This window comes from Crassostrea angulata, unplaced genomic scaffold (genome assembly GCF_025612915.1).
Source record: "Crassostrea angulata isolate pt1a10 unplaced genomic scaffold, ASM2561291v2 HiC_scaffold_229, whole genome shotgun sequence".
In the NCBI taxonomy this organism is placed as follows: domain Eukaryota; kingdom Metazoa; phylum Mollusca; class Bivalvia; order Ostreida; family Ostreidae; genus Magallana; species Magallana angulata.
Genome location: NW_026441782.1, coordinates 132,261 through 153,011, shown reverse-complemented (window position 1 = coordinate 153,011; position 20,751 = coordinate 132,261). Strand labels below are relative to the sequence as shown.

Here is a 20,751-nt window from a genome sequence, read left to right as displayed (position 1 = left end):
TGTAAATAAAATTAATCTTTTCAATCTTGAATGGAGGAAATGCAAGCATTTAAAAAAGCAATGTAATAGAACTTATAAAAAGCAATGCAATGAAGCAAAAGTACTTCACTCCTTTTTCCATATCATGTTTTGTTGTCGAAATTAAAGTCGATGATGTCATATTTTCTTCTAAAAATCGGACGGAAGACCTCCTCGTTGCTCGCAACGAGATCGCATCTAGTTATTATTTTTTTTCTTACAAATTTTGTGCACGCCATTTCTCAGCAACGGCTCATTTAATTTTTATGAAACTTTCAGATCTGATAGGTATTGATCTGAACCTTGTTGCAAATTTTTTTCATTGTTGACGTCACTTCCATTTTTGAGATATCGTCGATTTTATGATTTTTATAGGGGTATTTTGTCGGTGGAACTCCTTTTTAACTATTGCAGATATAAAGTTAAAATTTTCAGGGATGGTAGACAAAAGACTAAAGTTATGCATGAACATCTCAAATCATTTTTATCTCGTAAAGCGCCGACGCTCGCCTGGACCCGAAAATTGAGATTAAAAAAACGTCGTGAATTTTCGTGCTTTTCTTTCTTTATCTCTTTTCTGGAAAATATTTTATTAAGACATGTAATGTAAAAAAGGTTTATATTTACAAGACCTTTCAGCTGATATCAGGAAAAAGGGGCTGGCCCCTCAAATTAGGGACCTAGAAGACTCTAAAGTCTTTTACCCATAGCGCTTCACTGAGGGATATTTTGAAATAGATTATAGAAGCAAATATGTTTATCTTACAGTTATGAATCCCAGCAGTATAACGGTTTTCTCATATGTTACGTAATTAGGGGTTTTTAGGGGTCACAAGTCCGAAACTTTGATCACCTATATCTCAAAAAGGAAAAATATTTTGAAATGCAGTATAAAAGAAAAGATGCTCAAAATGATGTACTTAACAACATTCAACCTTAAAATTTTGGCTCAGTGGCCCCAATAAGGAGATAATGGACCGGCCCCTAAAACATTCTTTCTCAGATATCTCAAGAACGGTAACGAATTTCTAAACACTTGTTGAACAAAATGTCATTATAATCAAACGACCTTTCATTTGATACCAAGAAAAAGGGGCTGGCCCCTAATATTAGAGACCTAGAGGGCTCTAAAGTCTTTTTGCTATAGCTCTTTACCGAAGGATATTTTGTAATAGATTATAGAAGCAAATATGTTTATCTTACAGTTATGAATCCCAGCAGTATAACGGTTTTCTCATATGTTACGTAATTAGGGGTTTTTAGGGGTCACAAGTCCGAAACTTTGATCACCTATATCTCAAAAAAGGAAAAAATATTTTGAAATGCAGTATAAAAGAAAATATGCTCAAAATGATGTACTTAACAACATTCAACCTAAAAAATTTGGTTCAGCGGCCCCAATTAGGAGATAAGGGACCAGCCCCTAAAACATTCTTTCTCAGATATCTCAAGAACGGTAACGAATTTCTGAACACTTGTTGAACAAAATGTGTTTATAATCAAATGACCTTTCATTTGATACCAAGAAAAAGGGACTGGCCCCTAATATTAGGGGCCTAGGGGGCTCTAAATTCTTTTTCCTATAGTCCTTTACCGAGGGATATTTAGGAATAGATTATGGAAGCAGATATGTTTATCTAACAGTTATGTAGCTTAACATTATAATGATTTTCTCATGTGTTCCGTAATTAGGGATTTTTAAGGGGTCAAAAGTCCAAAACTTTGCTCACCTATATCTCAAAAAGGAAAAATATTTTGAAATGCAGTATAAAGAAAATATGCTCGAAATGATGTACTTAACAACATGCAACCTTAAAAGTTTGGTTCAGTGGCCCCAAAATGGAGATAAGGTCCGGCCTCTAAAATATTTTTTTATAAGATATCTTAAGAATTTCTGAACACTTGTTGAACAAAGCTCTTACACCTGAAACAAAATAGTATCTGGCCCTTCAAATGTAGACCCTTTTTTCCTGTTTTAAATCATGTTTAGCTGTTAAATAGCAAAATCAAGATCGAACATAAATCTAAAGTTCTAAAATCAGACGGAAGACCTCCTCGTTGCTCGCAACGAGATCGTATCTAGTTTTGATTTATATTTGATACTGCATATACTGACTAAGTCCAATTTCCTAACCTCTTGCTCACATGAGAAAGTTGAACTTAGAAAAAAAATCTACCGTCAGTGTATCTGTATAGCCTGTTGCTTACGGGAGCAATTCGAATAGAATTTTGCTCATGAGCAATCAGGTGAGCAAATTTTTGCACATGTGCATTTTGGTTAGTATTTTCCTCCCTAACAGAGACTAACAATCTGCACATGAGCAAAATGAATTCCTACCTAATTTGCATACATCTTACTAGATTTTCATGTGCTTATCATGAGCTGCTCATGAGCATTTGTTAGAATATTTGGTACGGGATACACTCTAAGAGAGAGAGAGAGAGAGAGAGAACTTGTGTGTTGATTATATTTAAATTAAGGTAAGGTTTGCGGCTTGCATTTTTTAGAGGTTGTACCAAAGTTACATACCATTTTGTTCACTATATTAAAGTCTTTTTTCTCATGAAATTCGAATGAATTTTGCCCGTCCCGTTTTATAACTAAAAAAGGTCAAAGTTCATGATTTCCAATTTTCATTTTGATGAAATGTAAACAATTTCATGAAAATATGTACATTTTATATGTGACTATTATGGGGGTTATTTATGCTTAAAATGTTCGAAAATAATATCACTGTTAATATCATGATTCACTTTTATTAATTTCTGATGAACTATCTAAAAATAGAATAAAATGCAACAAAAGTCTTAATTTTGGACTACTATAATGTAAACGAAAACATCTTATTTGAAACCTTTCCAAGTCCACCGATTTCAGGAAAAATGTATCTTAGAATATGTGTAATCTGATGTTTCTAAAACACTATTCAAAACCATATGATGCGGATTTCGTTTTCGTGGAAATTGATAAAATGCTTGTGTCATATTATTTTTTCATTAAAACAAAAAAAAACTGCGAAATAAAAAAACTGAAATCAATTATGACCTCATATAAATTTTGACGTCATAACTGAATTAAAGGGTAGTTGGTGTTACGTCACAATGAAAATGTGTGAGTTATCTCCCTGTAACCGCAAACCATATTTTGACTATTCACGCAATCTTAGTTCATAAGAGAAGCTATGACGGGTTACATGTACATGTAGGTATGATCTGTGTATAAGGACAAGTGCAGAAAATTATAGAATCAATATTTAGATGAATAAAAATTTGTGTCAAAAAATTATATAACAGTTGATTTCGAGATTTCTTAACTCAAAGCCCCCCCCCCCCCCCCCCCACTTGTTTTGCAAAGTTAGACCTAACCATTAGGGACATAGCATCATAGAGGGTTCAGCCCCCCCCCCCCCCCCACACTTTTTCTCGCAGCAAAGATAATATGATAATTATTATCTTATTATTAACCCAACCCCTCCCCCCGGATTAGGAATTTCATGATTTGGTAAAAAAAAAAAATTTTGGTAGGTAAGATTTTTTTTTTTTGGAAGTACAGGTATACTCCCCCCCCCCCCCCCCCCTACGATTTTGGGAATTATTTTTTTTTTCTCAATATTTCTGAGGATTAGTCTAGCCCCCCCCACTTTCAATTTGCTTCCGACGCCAGTGCTAGGGCAATTTGATCGACAATAGTACTACAGTAGCACGCAATAAAGAATGATCATACGAATTATGCATAAAGAAAAAGAAAGATGCTTGTAAAAATAACAACTAGCTGAGAATCAAGACAACAATAAAGGAAACTAAAGACATCGGAATAAAGTCAGGGCAATTTTTCATAACAATTTTAAATGGATCTATCTTAATGATAATATTTATCAATAATCAAATGCTAATAATAACAGACTAATCAAAATTAAAATTACCTCCGCTTTCCGGTTGTCACTGAGTACACGTTTCAGGCAACGTATCAAAAATGGGGGAACGGATGGAAGTTTTGATTTCAAATAGATTGAAATACATTTGTAATATATCATATAGATATAAAGAAAAATTCTAGTCATAATTACCACCTTGCTTAAGTAGATCGGGCAAAAACTAAACAAAATTATCGAGAAAATCAAAACGTTCAGGCCACGCCTACTTCATTAATAAAGCGTGCAAACCTTTCACAAAGCGTGCAGCTATTTTTAGCAAAGCGTACCATGCAAGAAGCAAACTGTTCTGTTCACAAAGCGAACTGTACCGTTCAAAAAGCGTAACGAACCAAACCGTGCAACTGGTGTAGTAGCACGTTTCAGGGTCTGTTTATTAAGGAAATATACTGATTTTTGTTTTTAAAGCAACACAAAACATAATTCTTTTACTTTTTTATTCTATTTTTTATTATATTTTTATTTAGTATTTGTAATTGAGTGTAATTAATGACATTTTCAAAGTAATTGAAAGTAGATTGTAATTGAGTCTCCTTTCAATTACAATTAATTGAATGTATTTAAATACATTCCCAAAAATATCATGTATTTTCAATTACTTTTCAATTACATTTCAATTACTTTTTTACGAGTTAAAAGTTTAAAAAGGTGTCATATTCAGTTCAATTCTCCATTAACATTAAGCTTTAAGCAGTACATTTTATCAGTACAAGTAAATGCAAACAATCATATGCATGTACAGGTATATATATGGTTAACAGAAGAATTACAGACAGAAATTTAATAATAATGTTTAGGTTCCATACCTGTTTTAAATGGGCTTATGTTTATACACTAATTAAGGGTTGATCTCATTATGTTTGATGTGTTTATATAACATGACACTATAGAAAAGGTCTAATTTGTACAGACCTGAAGCCCTCTCATACCCAAGAAAACATGTATTGAATAAAAATTTAGTATAAAAAAATCTCGTTCAGAACCAAACATGAACCCAATGACACTGGATTTAGTACCCATTATAATGTTTATATAATATTTTAAAATATAAATTTCAAAGCAAAGTCTATAAATAATGATTGAAATGAATGCAAAACTTTAAACACTTTTCCATTATGATAAAAATGTTTTGTGGGTTTCAATGCTTTTTATACATGTATTTATTCAAGGTATATAAAAAAGTAATTGAAATGTATTTAATTACATTTGACAAAGTAATTGAAAGTAATTAATTACATTTAAAAAAAATCATTGTAATTGTAATTGCAAGTAATTGACAAAATTATTGATGTATTTGAAAGTAATTAATTACATTTCAAAGTAATTGACCCCAACCCTGGTTAAGAAGTGTTATATTTTTTTTTATGTGTCCGAAGGAAATATCCATCATATGACAAAAAAATTTCTCTCAATTTGTTAATAGCTGTATTTTACAAAAACACGAAAAAACATTAAAATATTCTTTAAAAATACCTACAGTATCCCTACCATCATTTTAATATTTGATGGTAGGGATACTGCCGTTGATAAGTATATGTTTTGTGGTCTTCTATTGAAAATTGGAATAAACTGTGGGTGTACAGAGCCACCTTAAATCATTTAAAATATCTTTAGAAACACTATTTTCAGGTTTTTATTAACTCAAGTCATGATTTCATTTTAGGTCATGAAGATGTTTGGCATGGATACATAGATATAGTGTTCTCATCACATTTTGGAATTCCAGAATGCATTGCAACAGCTCAAGTGCCCCAGATGGATTCGTCATCTTCATCTTGTGATATATTAGATCAAGATACGTCACCTATGAAAAGACCAAGAATAGAGGGTATGTTGAACTAATTATGTTAAATTAGGGACATGGTCATGATTTTGTCAAATTTTACTTTTATGGTTTACAATGCTTAAAGCTAATTGCATGCTATAACGTACGTCAGTTTTGAATGATGGTGAAAATGCATGTGTTTGTTTACTTATAAAAGTTAACTTTATTCTTTAAATGACAATGATGAGTCCCACCTCGTTAGAAAGATATAGAATTGTAATTGTTTTTTTTTCCTGCCAGGAAAGTACGTAGTGCCTTTTCATTATTAATGATGAAGGTGTAGCAAAACCGACATCATGCGCATGTCCACTGAAATCAGGTGGCCGTTATTGTTTGCCTCATTACACATACATCTCGATTCACTTTATGCTTAAGAGTTGTTGTTTTGAAATATGTACGTGAATTTTGAGTTCAATATGTTTGTCATTTACGATACCCTTACTTTTGCGTGTAAATAAGATAGCACTCGCACAAACTTAAAATAGCCCATAGGGGTAAACACATAGGCCTACATCATTATAAGTGAAGTATATACATGCCCACACGCTTGTGTTTTTGTTTCCTTTTGTTCAAACTCGTAGATAGGACCAATTTATGCTAAACTGCAAAACAATTGTTTAAGTTTCTTCATGAAACTTTAAAATAATCAGTTATTGTGGAAATTTCATTGTCTGAAATTCATAGTAATAATACGTGACGTGAATAGGCACATTTCATACATGACATATTGAATTTAGATGGGTTTAGTTATTTTTATAATTCAGTTAATATGATATTTTTCTATTTAACTATTATTTTAGGTGGGGTTGGGTTCGGTATTCCATATTTCGAAAACTAGGTTCTCTGTTCAAAAGCAGCCAAGTTGTACGTATGATAAACGAGTCCATCTGACAACTTAAAGATGAATTTGTTTGTTCTGCAAAAGTTTGCATGCAAAGGGAATCTTTGATATATGCAGGATACATTGGGGCTGTTTTAAGTTAATTGAAGTTAGATATTTCAATGCGTTGACAGTTTTCACTTTTTACAGTGGTTTTACCTTGTTTTGATTTTTGTTTCATTTACATTAATCATGCTTTGTAACCTGGGGAACTATCGCCTGTGTTTTGTAATTATAACGTGTCAAATCAAACATAGACCTGGGTTAATCAGACAGTTGACTGTTTACCTGCGCAAAATTAGCAAAATTGGATCAAACACAAAAATTACTGGATATACGGTATATGATTCATTTTGTAAAAAATTGTGCTCTTCTTTATTTTAGTGCATATTTCTTCTGTTTTAATTGTTTACAATTCTCTATTTACTAACTGTATTTGATGGTCAAGCTTCAAGTTATAAGGTCATCAAAAATTAATATCTTGGTTCTCAGGCCCATGTGCACCTCATTTAACATTTCACATTGCCCATTTTAATCATTAAATGAAAAGGAATTTTGATAGTACGCTTGCTTATTTCAGAAAAAAATGGCTCTTTAGATACTCAAGTCAGTACAAAACTTGACTTAATAAAGAACATAATTGCAAACATCACGATGATTCAGATTTAATTATAACAATTGCAAATGGCTACTGAATCTAGTTACGAGATGCTGTGTTTAAGTTTTGAACGCAACAGCAATGATTTTATGGTATATGAAGAAGAAGTACGTACGTCGTTTAACCACAAATGCATATAGGAGGAGAGTTCCTGAAGCTTGTACTTTATTAAACATCCCATTATGCTTAAGGTACTTCACTACACCTAGACTTACGCTTTTTAAGACACTATGTCACAATATGGGGATTTAAATGTTTTGTTAAACTTTTTGTATCAATCAATCAACTTTTTTTTTTTTATTAACAAAGTAATACAAACAATACATATAAATATCAACATTTTTTATGATCATGAGATAGTTTTGAAATTTGAGAACAATAAAATATAAATCTTCTTTCTCATGAACATTTTGTACAACATTCATTTATAAGAACTAAGAAGAGAAATCAGATAGGTAAAGGGTACGAAGAGAGGAAAGGGTGCACCTGAAATGAAATAACATTGCTGTACTTGCTATAGAACTAATCAACATTTGTAAAGATATGTGAAAAAAGTATTTACATTATATCAAATAAGAGACTGAAACCAGAGATGGAAATGCTGAATAATTGTAACTAAAAACAGAACGACAAGTGTGGTATGTGTTCTTGCCTGTGGTTTCTATTAAATGTGTTAAAAACTAACAGGATTTTCAAAAGGGGAGGTATAAGAAAAAACAAAACAAAACAAAAAACCTAAATGTTTGACCACCTTATTACTTTAAAAAAAAATAACCATTTTCTGTTAAAGTTTTCAAATTTACCTTTTTTTGCATTAAGGTATTTTACAGTGGTGAGATGTGTTCTAATATCTGAAAGTAATCCTTGAATTGTTAGGGTTTCATTTAAACAGCGTTTTCATAGATATATGATTTAATGACCATTGGTAAAATATTTTCGTCTTTGGCATCTGATGCAAGATTTCCTAAAATAAATGTAAAACTGTTTGTGGCATAGTATGCACTGTTATCTAAGCAATGATTTTTAAATATAGATAGAAGTTCTTGTGATTTGGTACAATCCCACATCAAATGTTTTATAGTTTCATTCTCTAGGTTGCAAAATGAGGATAGTTTGGTGTCGTTTTTGCCATATTTATAAAGAGTGGTATTGGTTTTCAGTATGAACTGATTAATTCTGTATTGTAACCATAGGAGTTTAGAGTTTTTGTACACTGAAAAGGCATACCATAATTTTTTTTCCATTGATAATCATTAATTACAAAATATTTTTCCCATTTACATTGTCCAAATGGTATAACTTGTCCTGTACATAGAATGTTGTACATAGGTTTGGTTCCTTTCTTTGAAGAACAAAATGGTACAATTATTAGATGGTATACTGGGTTTAGGATTCTCACTGCCGGGTTTAATATTCAAATTTTTCATTGCACCTTTAATGGCTTTATGTAAACTTGCATGATGGAGGAAATTAGTTTTAAGCTCACCTGAGCTGAAAGCTCAAGTGAGCTATTCTGATCACATTTTGTCCGTCGTCCGTCCGTCTGTCTGTCCGTCCGTCTGTCCATCTGTAAACTTTTCACATTTTGAACTTCTTCTCTAAAACCACTTGGCCAATTTCAACCAAATTTGGCACAAAGCATCCCTATGGAAAGGTTATTATAAATTGCGGAAATGAAAGACTCTTGTCTGTCTGTTCAAAATTTGTGTCCGGGCCATATCTTTCTTATGGAGAATCATTGGAAGTTCTTACCTCACACTAAGATTGCTTATGACCTAAGGGTGTGTCATGACCGTGACCCAAGGTCATTGGGGCAAGGTCAAGGTCACTTGCAGAAAAAGTGCAAAATTTGTGTCCGGTCCATATCTTTCTTATGGAGGAATACTGGAAGTTCTTACTTATCACAAAGATTGCTTTTGACCTAAGAGTGTGTCATGACCTTTACCCAAAGTCATTCAGGCAAGGTCCAGGTCACTGGCAGAAAAAGTGCAAAATTTGTGTCTGGTCCATATCTTTTTAATGGAGAAACAATAGAAGTTCTTACTTCACACAAAGATTCACATGCAAAATTTGTGTCCGGGCCATATCTTTCTTATGGACAGGTTTATATTTATGTGAACAGTTGTTCAAGATCTTTTTGAGAATGATAATGCTTAATATGTGATATAAATATGAAATCATCCAGTTACAAAGAGGGTTCAATATAAGATATTTGTAGAAAATTTTGAAAATTTTTTAATACAGGATCTATTTTACTCACACATTGTCCTGATATTTTAGATATGATTTCATAAAGCTGCTTTTATTAGTTCCCTACCGGTTTCACCGGAGGGGACTTAAGCTTTCCTCTGCGTCCGTCAGTCCGTCCGTCTGTCCGTCTGTCTGTCTGTCTGTCCCACTTCAGTTTTCCACACTTTTTTTCTTTATGCGTTTGAGGAATAATATGAAATTTGCTGAACAGCTTCAAAATGTCAAACTACAGATCAAGTTTACACTTTTGTAATGTCTGGTTGACATATTTTCGAGAAAATTAATTTTTTATATTCCATTTTTTTAATGTTCGGGTTCGTTATCGGGTTCGGAGTGTACTGATTAAACGAGAAAAGTATGTAGTCAGTAATAATATCGTGATTTACTTGTACCATTCCATTTATTGTTTCTAACAAACAAATAAGTTCAATTTGTAAAATAGTGTCAAGTACTGTGTTGTAAGTTTAATAGATGCGGTTTTCTGTATTATTGCAATCGGGTTCGCTATCAGGTTAGTCTGTTGATTTAGGGAACAGAAGACGGTAAGAAATGATACTCTGCATTACAGTGCATTGTTTTCACAAATTTCTACCAGCAAATACTTAATGGACTTGGCGAATTACTGGAGATAAAATAAAGAGTATTATTTAACCCATTTTTTATTTAATTTCTATATCAACTATGTAGTTTGAATTTCCTCTGTTCATTTTTCTTTGATTAAAGCATAATATCTCGTTTATAAAAGTTTTGAAATAGATGTATGTGTCGAAGCTTTCATGGAATTATACAACCTGGTAGGGGACGTGTATTGCTTATGCAATACTTTCAGAATGCTTGTTATATCTAGTGTTGCTCAGGTGAGCGATGTGACCCATGGGCCTCTTGTACTTTCATTCACATTATTAACTTATGTAAGTAAACATCACCCTGTTTGTTCTCAAATAACTGTGTATGTAATTTTTAACATGCTAGTACAACTTTCTTTTAAGTTTTCTTTTTCCAACATTTGTTTCCACATGTTAGCATCATGTTCTCACCATGCATTTGATAAATTGGCAGGTCTATATATAAATGTGCCAATCAGAATCTTTGTTGTGAATTGCAATCAAAGTACACAATGATTAGAAAGTGTCATCACTCAATGCAATGCAAAATTAGCTGAAGCGTGTACTTTCATGCTAGATTTGTGATAACCAAGATTTTGCAATAACTTTCTCATGACATTGACCTTTCTATAACGTACAAGCTTTATGTTTAGTAAATACTATACCCCCTTTTAAATGTTTAACCAAATAAATTTTGAAAGAATTTCACTGAAGTCAGAAATTTTCTGAAATCTAATCAGTCATAATTACCAGTAAATATGTAAAGAATTTGTATTTTATAGATGAAGAACAAAGAAAAATTTCTCCTGGTGGGAAGACAATATCTGAAGTTAAAGTACCATCAGCAGCAGGAGCTGAGGATCAGGCTATTGCCCAAATTATTGTATTTTCATTGCTACAGAAACAAAAACATCCTGAATTTCAACATCATTTGATCCCAAATATTGTGATATCTCCTACTGATTTTCATATTTTTATGTATGATGCAGTGAATGATATTTTGCTTGGAAGTTATCCTCTACAAATATTTGATGTTGAGACCGAGTCCCTAAGAATTGAATCAGTGATGATATTGTGGATGGTGCTGCACTACCGTATATTTTGTGAAGGAATTAAAGTTAACAAACTTACAGATGATTTTAAAAATATTGATATTCAGTCACATTTCAAAAAAATAGCAGAAACGAAATGGAATGTGTATTCAAAATCTTTAAAAGAAAATGTTGGCTATTTCCCCCCAGGAAAGAAAAGAACCCCTATAACATTTGAGGGCAATTGGTTTGCAAGGGAGCTAACATATAAGGATACTGATGACAACAAATAGAAGAAAAATGATTTGTTGTCTGAAAGCAATATGTGTTGTTCCCTTTATACAACCAGGGTTTGATGTAACAGTTATAAATAGATTAAAATGTAAGTATGTTAATTGATTTTACAAGATTTGGAATGATGTCATATAGTTGGAATTTATTTCCCAATCCTCTAGTTATTGAATGGAATGACTCAGAACACCAGACCCTTAAGAGCTGAGAGCTTAAGTGAGCATTTATTAAAACCATTTTTGTCCAGAGCCCAAGAGTCTATCTAATTGACTGTCTGTAAACTTTTTACATATTTGACTTTTTCTCTAGAACCATTAGGCCACTTTCAACCAAACTTGGCAAAAAGCATCTTTTGGTGAAGGGGGTCCAAATTCCTTAAAATGAAGGTCCATACTCTTCTTGAAAAGGGATATAATCAAGATTTATTGAATATTTTTTTTTGCTTCTCAAAAACCATTTAGCCACAAAAGCTGAAAGGACTTTTGTGTGGGATAAAGTGTTTTTATGCCCAAAATTCTAAATTATGAATATTTGCAAAAAATATGGGGCAGATGGGTGGATTTTATTATTTTTCATTTTTTTTTCAAACCACCTTTATCACCATTCATGTTCTAGAAATAACAACAACTTTATTCTTTCAAATTGTTAATGCTAATATGAGTACACAAACCCACTTGTACCCGGTAATCTTTTAATTCCATTTTACTTGGATTTAACTGTTAATGCATGAAGACATTTGTATCCTTATGAAAACAAACATGACTGGAACCAAACGGTAATCCTCATTTTTTGTATACCGAGCCCGATTTTATTTTCCTGAAATGTTTTTTCACAACAAGAGGCGGGTCATTTTCAGAGGGGTGGGCAGGGATGAGAATCTAAAATTAATTTTATGTGGCTTTTGTTGCTTAGGTGAGTGAAGTCTTGATTTTGATTTTGTTTTTATCACCCTTCACCTTACAAACTGCCATTTATGTGAATCCTTAACATTGTTTCATCATTATAATACTTAGATCACAGTTAATGCCCTCATCTTGGCCGCTTTTGAATTCACAAAAAAACCCTTAGGCAAACGTATCCTTTGAAATAAGGAATACAAAACTTGGTCGATCAAACTTACTAACAGATTAATAGGAAAGAATAGATATTGGTTAGGATGTTTTAAATAACTATGATAAAATCAAATGTTTATTGGAAAAATTCTGCAGAATATGTCATGTTACTTTTATCAACAAGGAAGCATACTTGTGTGAATAATGATTTTAAAAATTATTTATTTTTTTGTACACTATCTTTATGTTAAATGTTTACTTAGAATTGTTATTGGTCTTCATATTGATAATAATTTTTAGGTTTTCTTGTTTATGAAGTTAAATGAAAGAAATTATATACAAAAATCCTCTGCAGTTCCTCTGAATTATTTTTCTTTTTGTATTATTTTTTGTTCTTCTCATTAAATTGATAAGTAACAATTTATTATTGAGAAAAATGAAAGGATTTTGAATGATTTTGTGATAAATACTTTTATTGTTTTTAAAAGCAATATACATGTATTACTGCTACTCAGGTGAGCGATGTAGCTCATGGGACTTTTGTTTGTTTATTAACAATTTTTAGCTACAGTATATTAATTTGTTAATTTTTAGTATATTTCTATATTTACAAAATTTCTAAACATGTCAATCATGTAATAGAATTGTTTATTGTGGTTTATAATTATGATAAAAAGCACAGTACATTCTGTGATTAAAACATTCATTTTCCCCATCACTCATATTTAAGAAAGAAATATCTTTTATATATGTATATATAATAATATAAATATAATAAATATATACATGTTTAATCATTGGTCATTCTTGGTTCCATGACTATTACAATCAAATTTACTGTATAATTTTACTAATCATTTCAATGTTGCAATATGGCAGATTCATGATCACATTTTCATATTTATTTTATCTGATCTCATTATAAATATTTTCATAGCCCAGTATTTTTTTATTCCCATTCTTTCAATGAAATGATGTAAAATGAAATATTCATATATTATTTTCTTTTGTATTTTTTTAATGTTGAAAAATGGTATGATTGCCTTATATTTGTTATTTTGATGATGATCAGCATGAATGTTCAAAATATGCTGGTTATAACAACTAAATGACCCTGATTATTCTCTTGCTCAACTTGTTGATAGACTACACATTTTCACTCACAATCTGTGTGTGTGTACCAGATGTGTATTAGTACATCTTAATTGAAAACTTGTACATAACAAATTCATAATTCAATATTTGTATGTACATGTATTGTATTTTTTAACCATACATGTACAGAATATTTCAAATGTGATAAAATTTTAAGAAAGCTAATTTGTGTAAATATCTTACATAGATGTGTACATATATGTGACACAATTTTAAGAAAGCTAATGTGTGTACATATCTTAATTCATAAATGTATTTGTAGGTTCAAATGTAATTTCTATCAGCTGTATTTTGTTGGTTGCTCATGTCACTGTACATAATAAATTTTTCTTATCTCATTACCGTTTTGTTTGAATAAAGAGATTTCTTTCAGGAAAAGGGCATGCTTTAAAATAACTGTCTTCAATACAAATACAAGCTACTGATGACAGAACAGAGCAATTTATTTTAAAGCTGTACACATCTAGATACTAGTATAATAACTTTACCAATTTTAGCTCACATGAGCTCAAGTTGTATGTGTCATAAACTTTTCACATACAATGCAGGCACGTAGCATCGGGGGGCCGGGGCCCCCCACTTTTTCTCGCAGCAACAAATTTTTTATAATTTACATATAAAAAATGAATTATAATGGAGTTGCCCCCCCCCCCCCACTTTTTTGAAAGTAAGTAAAAAAATGATATGGAAATGAGGAGTCAAATTGAAGTTACCCCCCCCCCCCCCGGATTAGGAATTTCATGATTTGGAGGGGAAAAATTTTGGTAGGGAAGAATTTTTTTTTTGGAAGTATAGTTTAGTTACCCCAACCCCCACCCCACTGATTAGGATTATGAAGATTTTTGGAAACTTTAAATTTCCTTTCTTTTTTTTTTTTTTTGCTTGTCAAGATTTTTTTGATGGGTCTGCCCCCCCCCCCCCCCCCCCCACTTTCAAAAACGATGCTACGTGCCTGCAATGTATTTATTTTCTGTGGAACCACTGGGTCAATTTCAACCAAACGTGGCAGAAAGCATTTTTAAGTGAAGGGCAATTCGAGTTTTAAGGGGAGATAAGAACGAAAGGGTGACGATACCCAAAGAAATTAAAAAACCTTTTTTTCCACAACCAAATAGACAAACTTTTACATTAGTTTTGTGGGTCATGAATTGTAAAGGAGGCTGGATGGTCAACGAATTACCCATCAGATCTGCATGAAAATTTGATCTGAATGATCTGAATGAAACTTAAAATTCAAAATTGCTCGTCAGTTCTCTTTACTGTTGGCTACAGGCACGTAGCATCGTTTTTGAAAGTGGGGGGGGGGGGGGGGGGGGGGCAGACCCATCCAAAAAATCTTGACAAGCAAAAATAAAGGAAAAGGTTCTTTCAAAATCCTGAAAATCCTTATCCTGGGGGGGGGGATGTAGGGTATACCTTTTTCTTCAATTTCACTAATTATTTCCTTAGTTTCAATTCGTTTTTTACATGATTCCATAAAAGGGGGTGGGGCAGCCAACTCCGTGTTAATTCAATTTTTTGTATGTAAATTTAAGAAAAATCTTTGTTGCTTAAAAAAAATTGGGGGGGGGGGGGGGCATTTCTATCGAACACGGCAGCCACCAAATACAGTTATATAGAAAGATAACCATATACATGTTTTCTGTATTCGTATATATCTCAATTTGATATCTTCAGTCCAGCGTGCTTAAAATATCATTCTTGAGATACATGAATAAATCATTTTCTGCATGCTCTTCAAAACCGTCAGAGTTGTAATTATAATCACCCTATGTCTCTAAATAAACGCTACGTCTAGTAAAATTACAAATTTTTCCGTACATAGTTTCAGGTACATATTGCTTCATCGCCGATTCAAACTTTCTTAAATGATTTTGTTTGCTTTTAACAACCTGTATAATTTCACGAAAAGGGTGAAAAATCAACTTTCTAAATTGATGCATACTAAGTACATTGTTTTAAAATCTCTTGTTGAGAAGAAAAAGTTTTTCAAGTTTATAACGGGGACTTCACACAGTAATGTTGGGGAAAAAATAAGCAGGCATGCAAAAATATAACATTAACAAGAGTATAATAACTTTATTCTCACATTCTTAAATTATCTCTATACATTGCCTTTCCATGCAATTAAAAGAAATGAAATTTAAAAAAAAATTCCAACTTTTTCGGGATTCGAACCCAGTCAAAAATATAGTGAGTAAGACATAACTTAAGTCTATTCTAACTGCGTTACCGCTCGATCGACCAATCTATACATGAATCATTGTGGGACAATTTAATTTATGTACGTCGTTTTTAGATTTCAAAGGTATAAATGATTTTTTCCAAAAGTCAGATTTATTGAAAATATGCCTTTTTGAAACAACAATCGGAAATGGCAGTTTTCAAGAAATTGTCTTGCTCTAAACGTTAAGATTACATTAATTTTGTTTCAAGGAGGCACTTTTTTTTTTTTACAATGATGAGGATTCCCCTTTTATATAGCGTGAATTCTGTCACATTTGTCTGTGTAACCATTTTCAAATTTATTTCATGGTCTTAAATAAGTTAGTACAAACTTTCCAAATAAAATTCTACTCTGCTTTATGTACTACGTTGCATGAAAAAAAGATTTACATCGAATTCTGTGACTTTGATTTTTTCTATTTTATCTGCAACTCCTTATGGGGAAATTAGCTTAGGAACTGCAACACCTTCTTTGACTAAAGTAAGAATTTTATTTGAATTCAACTATATTAAATCAGTATTGCAATTACATCATTTTTCACAATTTGGATAGAAGAAAAGTTGTACCATGATCATGATGATGTGCATGTTCTTAATGTTCTAAATATCATCTCACACTAGAATCGAAGCGCGGATCAGAAACTCTTGACTTGGGAAGATGTAGGCTAACAAACTAATAAAACATTTTAAATGAATTTATTTGCATTTATGTATGTGCCGTATAGTAAGTGTAACGTTTTTTTTTTTTCGTTTTCGTCGTCTTTTTTTTTTATAACGGATTTGAAGCCATGGCGTTATTATATAGGTTCAGAACAAGAGGTATTAATTGTGTTTTGATTACAATTATAGCATGTCTTTCAGTTTAGATTTACCTGTATTTTTGTGAAAAATTAGGGGTGTGATAGCAGGTAATTAAGTACCACAGATCTAAAGGTGGGGATATTTAATTACATAACTTTTGTGCTTTAAACTTTACATTGTTGCCTCTGCATCCATTCAACTACCATTTTTTACTAATCTTGAATAAAAGTAATGTGTGATATTTAAGAAATAAAGTACGAGTTTTCGTGAATGTTGCAGAATAACCTCCGAGGTCGAGAAATGTTGTTTTGAAATATAAAAGCCGAGGCGTTAGCCGAGGCTTTTATATTTCAAACAACATTTCGAGACCGAGGAGGTTATCCTGCAACATTCACGATAACAAGAACTTTATTTCTATTCTACTAACAGCCCAGTATTTCTACAGATCGTTTCTCCTATAGAGAGACGATCTAGGTCATTTTGACGGCTGTTCCGTGTAACCCCAACGGTTTTGTTAGTAATGTTTACATGTGTATCGATCAAAGGAATCAAATGCAGACGACATATTTTTGTTTGGATTTTTAATACTCTTCACTTATTTATAAAATATCTTTGAATCATGTTCCTTATAGCATTGAATGATTTATTTTTGACGTCGTCGTGTCAATAATTGCCGTCAGGTGAGCAGACAAATTGAATAACGCGCGTTAGCGCGTTATGATAATTTGTCTGCTCACCTGACGGCAGTTATTGATACGACGACGTCAAAAATAAATCATTTAATGCTTATATTTACATTCCCTTACTGAAGAAATCAATTGTTTACTTAAATAAATCGATATAAAGTGCAAATCACGGAGGGAGTGAATAAGTAACAGCAAGAACAGCTGTTTTGTAAAACCGGTTTAAACTGGTTTTCACATAGACTGTTGAGATGAGATCGACGAGCATGAAAATATAATCCATGATAAATAACTCTTGAAATGTTGCTTTTAACAATAAAGTCAAATTTCTTGTTGAATAATTATAAAACATGGTTTTTTGACAACATTCATGAAATACATTTTTAACCGATAACATAGAAATCACTGTTTGAGAACTACTTATGTAAATTACTCGTAAATTCATTCGCAGTGAATAGGTGTTGCATTTAGAGGCATTTAAACATCACGGAATTTAATGGAAAAACACAGTAGAATGTAAATATAATATTTTAAGGGCAATTTAATACGAATATTACTACTACACTTTATATATTTTATGTAAAAACACGCAGTGAAAATGTGGTGGGGAGGTCCTCGGAACAGCCGCATTAATCTCTTAAAAATAAACAGTTGAGGCAATACACATCGTTTTGACTGGAACTAATGCGTGAAATTGACATAGTTTTAAACATTTTGACGGTTTGAAGTTGTACTTTCATGATCAGTGCGAGACAAATAGGTATATCTGATCTGATAATTTACTGATGACGTTCGTGGTATATTGGAGAATAATGTCCGCGGCATCTCTTTGATCTCGAAGTTAACTGTAGTAGAATGTTTGATAATTTCCATTCCCATATTTTTATGGGAATTACGTCATTGGAGAATGACATATAAATTAATGAAAAATACACACAAAAACAACACATGTATACATATAGTTCTGTATGCAGAAACACTTATTGTGGATCTTGTACATAGTGGTAAGTTTACAAGAAATTCATAAATTATCTTTTAAACAACTTGCAACGATTGTTTGTATACTTACGTAGGCTATATGAAAAATAATACTATTTTTTTTATAGTTGCGCCTCTAGTATTCTTCACTAGAGAATGTTAGTCATTTAAGATTAAATTGCCGATATAAATACTAACTTTGGTCTCATAATTATCACTTGTCTCATCATTAGCTGCTCGCGGTGTTAATTGGTTGTGCAATTAATTATATGAACTAGTTATGGTGTTCCTTAAAGAATAATTAGCATGGTCAACTGTATTTTTAATCATAACATTATAGTCTGTTATAACAGGTTAATTGAATATATTGTGTCATGTGCAGGCACTTCAATAATGCTTTAAATGAGAGAAAAACCCTTAAGTATTTTTATTTCATAAATATTTTGGAATATTAACTTAATATTTACAAGTATATATTTAATAAATCATTCATTATTAAGAATGTATTCGATGCGAAACATCGCGGTGCGAACCATCTCAGCGCGAAACATGTTTAGGTGCGAAATTTTCCGTGATTTCACTAAATTATGTATGATGTTCATATAACTTGCAAGGTTTTCTTAATTAATTATGTAGTATATATCTTGTATCTATAGACAGCACTATTTGATATATATTTACAATTACTCTGTCGGGAATAAGTCTGGAAGATTTAATATTTAATTTAACAGGGGAAAATTCTTAAGAACGATTAATTCTTCTACATATATATGGTCATTATAAACAGTTTACAAAATACGACATTGGTAATATATATGCATTGGCCAAATGGACATAAAAAAATTGCAAAATAGAAAATATTCAAAGTCCGATTGAAAATATAATTAATAATACATTAATTTAACATGTATATGCGAGCATCTTATGGAATTTTATGCATTATTTAAATCATTTTATAATCTATCATATCATATAATCATTATATTTTAGGTACTCACCAACTTATGGCAGTAGAGGCAGCATTCACGAACCATTTCTTCGCTATACACTTTCAGAATACTGGTTTCAAAAAAACCCGCTAACGAATTCTTGAGATACTCATCATTTAGTTCTCGAAATTAGATCGCAATCAAAGCTATTTATTTAACGGTTTCATTGACGGTGGATTAATTGCCGACTAATTAAACTGCTCAGTCGATGTTCGTGCATGTGTATAAAATTATTGTCTAATTAAACAAAATTACTTTCTAAAACATTTAATTTACCACTTTTGTGTAGATAGAAATAATTTAAATTACATAATTAAAAACAAAAGCAACAAGCAGAGTGTATTGTAGTGGTTATTAATACAATCCGGGCGAATCCACTCGGGGCGATCATATATTCGGAGCGAAACCACTCAGCGCGAACAAGCGATCGGAGCGAAACCACCCGGATTCGTACGAATAAATTTGAGCACGAATTGGTTATTACCAGATATGAATAATGTACAAGCTAGCTAAAATTTGTTCCTATCTGGGTAGGGAAATTTCTTTGTTAGCTCTATGTCTGAAGACGGTATGGACTCAATTTAGATCTATATCTAACATTAGGAGACGCAACGATGTGTGAATAGTATGGCATCGTCTTCAGTGAGCGAGGAAGAAGGGACACATCTCGCCGAGAATATTTTGAAGTCCTCAAGAGACTCCGTTCATTTTGGTTTTTTACGACTTGGAAAATATTGTAATGCTAGTGACAGTTATTCGTTTACGAATGCAACGTGCAACATTCGTTGTATAAAGGACGAAAGAGACGGTGTTGCGTTTGTTAGAAGTTTTGACGAAGTATTCAGACGTGGAGTAGAAGTAATGAATAAACTTAATAGTGGGGACAAGACTGGCTTAAAACAACACGACAAAACTGCTGTTAAACTTTTGAATAACTTTTTTAAAGAAAAAGGTAGGTGTGTATTTGTCTTTGTTTTCTGTATTTTGATATCCAGACTGAAATATAGTCAATTATGAGATAGGCGTTGGAACCGGGGGGGGGAGGGGGGGGGGGGATCATTAAATTCCTAATCTGTGGGGGGGGGGGGGGGGGCTCTAGTGTACCTATGACTCCAACTTCTTCATATTTCAATCTTTTCAAACCGAAACTGAAACAGTGTTTGGACCTAAGCACAAATTGTCACCGCTGACAAGACGTAGATGTTGAAAATAATAGATAAATTCGGTGTACTGTATGCTGTACCATTGTTTTTCAATTCAATTGTTTTATGTAGTTGAATGTATTCCTACGCTACTCGGCTGTCTCTGTAAATCTCCGACAGAGAGTCTCTCTTGGTAGTCGGAGATTAACGGAGACAGCCGAGCGTCTGGTTGAAC

General features: G+C 32.2%; 2 protein-coding genes and 1 long non-coding RNA gene across 3 annotated transcripts in view; 2 read left to right on the top strand and 1 right to left on the bottom strand.

Annotated features, from left to right (window-relative positions):
- LOC128169832 (uncharacterized) overlaps window positions 1–14,035 on the top strand; it is a 30,161-nt gene extending 16,126 nt beyond the window's left edge. The window contains exons 3-4 of the mRNA XM_052835889.1: window positions 5,614–5,778; window positions 10,951–14,035. Coding sequence (XP_052691849.1) covers window positions 5,614–5,778; window positions 10,951–11,492 — 707 coding nt within the window. The 3' untranslated portion in view covers window positions 11,493–14,035. The remainder of the gene's footprint in view (window positions 1–5,613; window positions 5,779–10,950) is intronic.
- The window catches only part of LOC128169834 (uncharacterized), a 42,625-nt gene that overhangs the window by 20,966 nt on the left and 908 nt on the right, over window positions 1–20,751 (bottom strand). The window lies entirely within an intron of this gene.
- Window positions 19,823–20,751, top strand: part of LOC128169833 (uncharacterized) — a 28,366-nt gene continuing 27,437 nt past the window's right edge. Inside the window, exon 1 of the mRNA XM_052835890.1 lies at window positions 19,823–20,326. Within this exon, the coding sequence (XP_052691850.1) occupies window positions 20,002–20,326 (325 nt within the window). The 5' untranslated portion in view covers window positions 19,823–20,001. The remainder of the gene's footprint in view (window positions 20,327–20,751) is intronic.